The sequence below is a fragment of the Daktulosphaira vitifoliae genome, unplaced genomic scaffold (genome assembly GCF_025091365.1).
Source record: "Daktulosphaira vitifoliae isolate Bord-2020 unplaced genomic scaffold, ASM2509136v1 Scaffold_2, whole genome shotgun sequence".
Lineage (NCBI taxonomy): Eukaryota > Metazoa > Arthropoda > Insecta > Hemiptera > Phylloxeridae > Daktulosphaira > Daktulosphaira vitifoliae.
The window spans coordinates 6,721,725-6,730,403 of NW_026099573.1; the positions used below are offsets into that span (position 1 = coordinate 6,721,725).

General features: G+C 31.1%; 1 protein-coding gene across 1 annotated transcript in view; it reads right to left on the reverse strand.

The window, feature by feature from the left end:
- Nucleotides 1-8,679, reverse strand: part of LOC126897942 (short transient receptor potential channel 4-like) — a 31,073-nt gene that overhangs the window by 3,787 nt on the left and 18,607 nt on the right. Inside the window, exon 3 of the mRNA XM_050671890.1 lies at nucleotides 7,704-8,185. Coding sequence (XP_050527847.1) covers nucleotides 7,704-8,185 — 482 coding nt within the window. The remainder of the gene's footprint in view (nucleotides 1-7,703; nucleotides 8,186-8,679) is intronic.

Genomic DNA, 8,679 nt, shown 5'->3' on the forward strand with positions numbered 1-8,679 from the left:
AAACGGCACCGCACAAACTAAATAACTATAATCGTGTCGACTACATTATTTATCCGTCATTACGACGTCTAAGTCCTGTCACATCATGGACGCTATTGGAACATATCCGTTAATGTTAATTGGAAATTAATGAAAAAGTCAGGTGCGTGCTCTCCACGCATAAATAAAATTAAGTTAATTTATAATAAAGTAAAAATGAAATAAAATAATTAATAAAATACAGTTCATCACATAAATATAATTATAAAAAACCCAGCACAGGGGGTCGCGGTACAGTGATGACGTGGCATAGTTGGATCAAGTATAATGATATCTGACAGTGTTTAAAATCACTATAAAAAAAAACGCTTCGATGCAAATGTTTAGATAGTGTTTAATTTAAAATAATTGGTGGATTATTCCAAAGCTACATGATCTGCTATTTTCTTATTAATATCCTGAATGAAAAAGGGATTATTAAAAAATATTTTTTCTCATAAAAAAATTGTGTTGAACCATATAAATTTATGAAAAAATATACCAAATGACAGGTAAAGATATCAAGCATCTATAAAAAAACACATCATAGTCAAACCAATATCTTCTCAGCTTCGCATCGAAGCTAAAAGAAAACGGTATCCGGTCTCCGAAGTGACCCATCCGATGGTCTGGATGCTTCGTCCAAAAGATCTGGTCATTCGCCATTGGCGGAACTACTCAATCATTTAAAAAAATAGTTAAGGAAAAAGAAACATGATACTCTAGCATGGTAAATAACAGAAAAAGCAGATGAAGAGCTAACAACAATCTAACGGCAATTTCTAACAGATAACAGCAAGTCTTTTTTAGAGGGATAAATACCGATAAAAAATTCAATTTTAATTATAAAATGGCTGGCAATAACCGTCAGACGATAATTTCACGTTATTATATACATTATATTTTTACACGGCCCCGCGTCGCTTCATATACACGATGCTCCTAGACTCGTGCCACTTTTTTATCAGCCGTCGGCCTACTATGAGTATTTGACTGACCAACACCGTGTGCCATACGCTATAAGGCAAAGTTCAGCAAGTGCCGCACGGCCGACGACGACCCGCCGTAAATGATACAGGAGTCTTCTTTCCTTTGTTAACAAGGCTAGATCAAGGAGGGGGGCTATAGCCCCCGGGCCCCGAGTTTAAAGGGGCCCCAACGTCTTGATTGGATTTTTTCATATAAAATGGCATCAAATAAATACAACAATTATTTATAATTTTCAAATTTATGAAATTTGAAAATGGACTTAAATACTTCATTACCAACACACAATTAATTATAGTGTCCGTGGCTTATCGCATTTGTGTGCTTGACTCTCAATACTTTATCCTCGTAATCTAATGTGCTCCCGATTCGCCTATGCGATAAAAATATTTTGTCGATGAACGACGACACACTATTACCAATCGATATCACCAATCTATCAACATTAAACCATATATTTTTGAGAAATGCGATGTTATCTTAATATTGTGATATAAATAGTTTTTAAACGACACACTTTTTATAATCAAAAACCGCACTCCTCAGTTCTGATTATATTAACGTAAACGACAGTTGCTCTTGTGAGGTTAATAATCATGTCACCTCGAAAATATAAATCTGGTGCTTTTAAACGAAAAATTCAGAAACTAAAAAAGAAGTGGAAGCAAAAATTCCTAAATTATCTAATTACTTTCATCTAATAGAAAATACTGAATTGGAGCCAAAAATGTATAAAGAAATTGACACAAACGCTGATGAATTATTTGACACAAACACTATGAAGTAAATATAATTTAATTAATTTAAATTATTTGATTATGACCTATATTATGAACAATTAAAAGAAATTTTATTTAAATATTAAAACTATTTTGTATGATATAAATAGAAAATGTTGACGGAGTTTGAAATTAACAAAGATCCTGCATTGTGGCCGAAAATGAATGAAGCTGTCCTAGAAGAATGTATAAAATTAGGACCAGCATATTTCCAAAATAAAAAGACAACGTTTTTCAGCTTCCATGCGAAAATATAACAATCAAAAAAGGTATTTTTCTAGTAAACTTTTTATACGAACTTTGGTGAATGGAGAGAAACACGGTTATGGTTGATGTACTCTGAATCAACAGGCAACGCATTTTGCTTTGTTTATATGTTATTTAATGATAATAGTTCTGTGTTAAATACTTTGGTAAAAAATGGATTTTCAAATTGGAAAAAGAGCGATGAAAATATTAGTGGTGATGAAAACAGTTCCATTTACCAAGTATGCACGATGAAATGGCTTCATCGTTTGAATAATAAAACCAATATTAATAAAAATTTAATAAAACAATTAGAAATAGAAGAAAGCTATTGGATAGATATTTTAAAACGCGATGTTGAAGTTATTCGTTTTATCTCATCACGAGGTCTTGCATTTAGAGGTAGTCATGAAGTAATTGGAGTAACGGATGATGGTAATTATTTAGGAATACTTGAGTTGCTTGCTAAATTTGATCCTGTGTTAAAAGTACATATTGAAAATCATGGTAACAAAGGCAAAGGTAGTATGTCTTACATATCAAAAACAATTTGTGAGGAACTTATTGGTATCATGTCGTTAAAAGTATTTGAGTACATAGTTAAAGAAATTATCAAATCAAAGTATTTTGGTATTGTCGTTGATTCAACTCCAGATCTTGCTCATATTGATCAGCTGTCGATTATCATACGATATTGTTTAAATGGTGCAGTACATGAACGGTTTCTTGGTTTTGTTACTTTTCATAGTCACACTAGTGAAGCACACTGGTTTTGGAATTTCTCAAACGAAGTGGTATTTATATTGCCAACTGTCGAGCGCAAACTTATGATAATGCTACCAATATGTCTGGGCGATGTCGTGGGCTACAAGCTCAAATTAAAGAAATGAATGATTTAGCATTTTATGTCCCATGTGATGCTCATTCTTAGGATTTAGTTGGAGATTGCAGTGCAAAAGAATGTTAAGAAGCAATTATTTTTTTTTCAATTCTTCAAAAATTATATGCATTTTTAGGAGCCTCGACGCATAGATGGGATGTCCTATTAAGAAACAGTAGAAAAAATAGTAAGACATTAAAAAGCCTCTCAAGTACACGATGGTCTTGTCGTGATGATGCTGTAGAAGCATTAGCTGGTAACTATGAAGAGGTATATAACACGTTAACTGAAATTTCTAAAGATATGGATGAAAATGCTGATACTTGTCACGAGGCCGATTCAATTAAGAAAGTTAATAAAATTAGAAACAGCTTTTATGACTATTTTTTGGAAACGTGTATTAGGCAGATTTAATGCAACAAGTATTTATTTACAAAGAACTGAAATTGATATGGTTACTGGTAATAGTATGCTACAATTGTTGGTAAAATTTGTTGATGAACTTCGAAATGATTTTGACGTTATTGAAGAAGAAGCAAAAATATTGAGTCTCTCAGTTAGTAAAGAATGGTCTGACGGAGGAAAAAATAAACGTAACATTATTATTATAGGTGTACGGTCCCCGTTTTGGGCGGATACTTTTGAGTATTCGTCCAAAAATCTTGAAGCCCTGCTCAGGGTGCAGAGGCGGGCGGCGATCTGGACTGTTTGGCGTACCGAACAGTGTCCGGAGTGGCGGCGGTACGCAGTACGTAAATAGATGTATAAATTGTTTATATTATAAAATACCAAATAAAGGAGCTGTGTATTGGCATCCTTTGGATAAGGGTAACCAACCTATGTTGACTGTACATTTAGATCATGTAGATCCATTTGTGTTGACTGATAGGGACAATAAATATGTGCTGACTTTTATAGATGGCTATAGTAAGTATGTTGTTTTGAGCGCAGTGAAGGATGTGAGTGCGGAGGAAACAATAGTGTACGTACGACTTTTTATAAGCCATTATGGTAAGCCACTTCGGTTTATTTGCGATCGAGGTTCCGCTTATACTTCCGTAATTTTTGAAAAGTTCTGTAGAGATCATAATATTTTACACGTAAAAACTGCAACCAAGACNTAATATTATACACGTAAAAACTGCAACCAAGAGTCCTAGGAGTAATGGTCAAGTTGAAAAAACAAACGGTACTATTATTAAATGTTTAGCGATGATAACTGAAAGTGAGGAAAACAGAGATTGGGATATGAAGTTAATGGAAGTACATGGTCTGTAAATAATAGTACACAGACAACAACAAAATATAAACCATTTGATGTTATACATAACTACAAAGCAAATGGATTAATTACTAATAGTTTGAATAGAGAGATAGAGACAGTTAGATTAAATAAAGAAAAGGTTGAAAATGTTGATTTAACGGAAAGACTAAAGGAAAATAGGGAGAAAATGTTGACAAAAATAAATGAACGACAGGACAGAGTAAAAAACTAGAACCAAAGTACAAATATCCGTATGAAATAACAAAAGTCCTCAGGTATGACAGATATGTGGTACAAGATATAACAGGCGAGAGAGTAAGTCAAAAACTATTCAGTGCTGTGATAAGCTTTGACCGTTTAAAGTTGGTAAGCCCAAATGTAGATGAACTATTGTAAAAAAAATATATATATATATATTAATATTGTACTATTGTTGTTATTAATGTTAATATCTGTAATTTGTATGTAAACACTATTTTTCTCAATGAAATCATACATTTGTATACATATAATTTTATGAAAAAAAAAAATTTGTGTTTAATTATTATTATCGTTGTTGTTAAAAAAAAAAAAAAAATGTTCCAAATCGATTAAAAATTATCTGTATTTTGTTGATATTTTGTCAGGAGCCAAAAAATTATAGGATGACCGACTGTGATATATAGTTTATATAGTAGAGGGGTCAGCTTATCGTTGCTATACTGGTGATTCTTTGGAATCCCGACTTGGGTCTACGCTTGACACGGCCCGTAATAGCGCACTATTCATTTACCGTGAATTAGCACGTTATCCGGTCGTGATTATCAGCTGTCCACCGTCGCACTCATTAGTGTTGACGATAACACAAGTTTGTCTTATCCGGCGGTCGGTAGATAGGACAGGTCAGGGGTTCAGCACCGCGAGACACGTCGGCGACTATGTAATCGAGTTCATCTATGACTCACATCCGCCGTACGTGTCGTCGAGTTATATCCGCACCTTACGGTTTACCCGTCATTTGTACATTATAAATTATAATATTTTTATAACTTTCAAACAAAATAAATTGACTCCACAGTCAGAACATAACGGTGTTACGTTTATTATTAATAACCTTTTAAAAAATACCGTGTCACGCTCTGAGTCGGTCCATGGTGTACCTGATGTTGAGGAGCCGGGAGGCGTGAAGGCTCGTCCAAGCGTTCGCCGAATCCGTCTTGTTAAAGATGGAGGAAGCGGAACGCCTGAGACAGAGGCAGCCATGCCGCTCGGCACAGGAGGACATGAGGCGCTGGTTTAGGCCGGTGCCCCTTAGATTCTTATTTTTGTGTTGTGTTTTTTGTCTTGTGAGTTATTTTGGTAGCCCTCCCTAACGGTTTTCACTCTAGGATCCGGTTAACGAAAGGGGGGCACATCACGTTGCAAATCAGCTCTTGATTAATTCGGGCTGATTCACAACGTGGTAGTGTGAATTATTAAGATGACGTGGGCCGCCCTGAAGTAAAAAAAAAGGCGAATCAAAAGGCAATTGACGTTTACCAGTACTGGACGAAGACTGTCTAATTTTACAATTAACCGACCATGACAATACCTGTGTTCGGTAATCAAACTGTAATTTATATTATATTATTTACACAATGCTTTACATTACCACAATAGTATTAGCGTAATTATTATCTTTGATGCGAAAGTGAGAAGATATTGGTTTTACTATGATGTGTTTTTTTATTTTTTTTGTGTCTGTTACCACTTTTTCTCAGATCTCACCAAACCGATTTCTTTCTTAGAACTTTTTCAACTTAACATTTGAAATTGTTCCGAAAAGTGTGACACTTTTATATGTATCTTAAATTATAGCTAATGTAATATACTTTATTATGGAATATAAAAATTTCGTACTTTATTTTATCTTCACAGTGAAAACAGACATAAAATGAATGAAAAAAATGATGGGACAAGTATAAATGATATTTGACAGTGATTAAAATCACTATCATAAGAAACGCTTCGATGCAAATCTATAGATAGAGTTTCATTTAGAGAAATTGGTGGATTATTTCAAAAGCAACATCAACTCTTATTTCTTTGATTATATCCTAATTAGTAGTTCTTTGATTTTAAAATATAATATATTGTGATATATATTTTATATAGTAGAGGGGTCAGCTTATCATTGCTATACTGGTGATCGACCGTTGTATCATTCGTATGGATGGTAATGCGAGTTAGTTGACCTACTATCGTCTCCGTGCGAATTACCTGCGTTAGTCATGTGTTGTTAGTTTGTTATACACGTAATATACATTTATATTTTATGTTAAATCAAAAAGTTGGTGTTCTTCATTTTATTAATAAGTACCTTCTAGACTTATAAAAATTATTACAATATGAATAAATACTAATTATAATTATTAAATTTAGTATGAAAATAAAAAACTAAAAAAAATTTAATAAGTTTAATTTCTTATGTCTTATGACCTTTATTCTATGTCAATTAAATTATATAATATTCATGAAAGTCAATATATTCTCCTAATAAGATATTTTAAAATAAAATAAAATACAAAACCTACAATTTTATTAGAAAAATAACATATTTTTAAATACGGTAGCCATTTGCGCATTTTTTTCATTTTATAGTACTTAAAATAAGCTTTAATTTGATATATGTTTAAAGAACGCTGTATTTCCGGAACATTTTCAAAAATTAAGTTGAAAAAGTTAGTTTTTGTAAAAAAGTTGCTATTTTAAATCCCACCCAATGAGCAAGTTAAGTAATAGATTTTAAAAAAAATGATATCAAATGAAAGGGAAATATCTAAGGTTTTAGTATAAAAAAAATTATGTTGATTTGTTTATTTTTGAAAGAGTTATGGAAGTTTTAAGAAAAAAAAGTGAAAAAAATGACAAAATTATCGATTTTTAAATTTGTAATTTTTTTGGATATTTCCCCCATTTGCGGGGAACGAGGGAAAAGTTTTCAATTACCCTTAAAAATTGAAAACTTTCCGTTCGGTGAGAGCTGAGAAAAAGTGGTAACAGACACAAAAAAAAAAAACTCATCATAGTAAAATTAATACTTTCTCAGCTTCGCATCGAAGCTAAAATACGATTTTTGTAAAAAAATTTTTTTTTACAATTTTTAACTTTATAATGCTATAACTTTTTGGAAAATGAATGGATCAATATAATTTGTTTATGAGAAATAATATGTATATTCCTCTTTCATTCAACATACTTTATCTTAAACAGGATATAAATAAGGAAATAACAGATCATGTAGCTTATGTTGATTTGTTTATTTTTCAAAAAGTTATGGAAGTTTCGCATCGAAGCTAAAATTGAAGTATTTTTATTTTTGAAATTGTGTAAACAAGATTATGTAAGTACATATCATTTAGAGTTTTTTTAATTTAAACATAATATACTTTACTAAAATTAAAAATATTCAAGAGTTTTCAAGTAAATTAGTGTTTTATCTTTGTTGAATCATTTTATATATAATATAAAAATTTATTATACGCTAAAAAAATTGTAGTTAAACAATTACCTTATAAGCCATTTCTGAATAAACATTTTTGTATACTTGATCTACTTCCCCACATTCTAAAAGTTCATGATGTAATTGAAAACATTTGAGAACTGGATCAGAAGATGTACAACATAAATATGCAGGATTACTAATGGCAGCATAAACATTTAATCGTTCACAACCAATTGATATAATATCCATACTTTCCATCATCGGGCGACAACGAGAGATACACATACACTTAGATGGATGTGGCCTTTCTAATTTATCGCCACATGATAAGAGATATTCTATCATTTCATATCGACCACATTGTGCAGCCAACAAAAGTGGTGTTATAAAATTCGGATACTCTTCTGAATCCTCCGAATAGTTTAATTTAATACCTTCTATATATCTTCTTCCCATTATGGCATCGTTTTCATACTCAATTAAGTGTTTAAACATTGATAAATTATCGTGAGCAATCGCGAACAATTTTAAATCGCCTAATTGTACGTCTATAATAAAATTCACCACTTTTATTATATTTAATTTCAACATATTTATTTATTTATTTGTTATAGTTATCAACAGATCTATAATTTTAAAAATTTATCAGAATAAATACAATTATTAAAAGGTAATGTAGAGATAACGCGTCACTAATAACTAAGCATCTTTTCTAAATTTTAAATTTCTAATATTTAAAAAAGTAGTAAAACAAAATTGGTTTTTTACTAGTTAACATTTTACATGGGATATTCTCCATTTGATAGAAAATAATAATAGATTTTCATTTGACTTTCGAAAGTAACCTCAAATATCTACTCTTAGAAATATTTTTTTTTATAATTAACATGATATTAACAACGTTTTATAAAAATAAATTAAGTTTTAATCTATATTAAAAAAATAAACCATTAGTATACATTAAAAAAAAAAATCTTTCTTAGGGATTAGTATACTGTAATCTCACTGTGTATATATATATATATATATATATATATATATA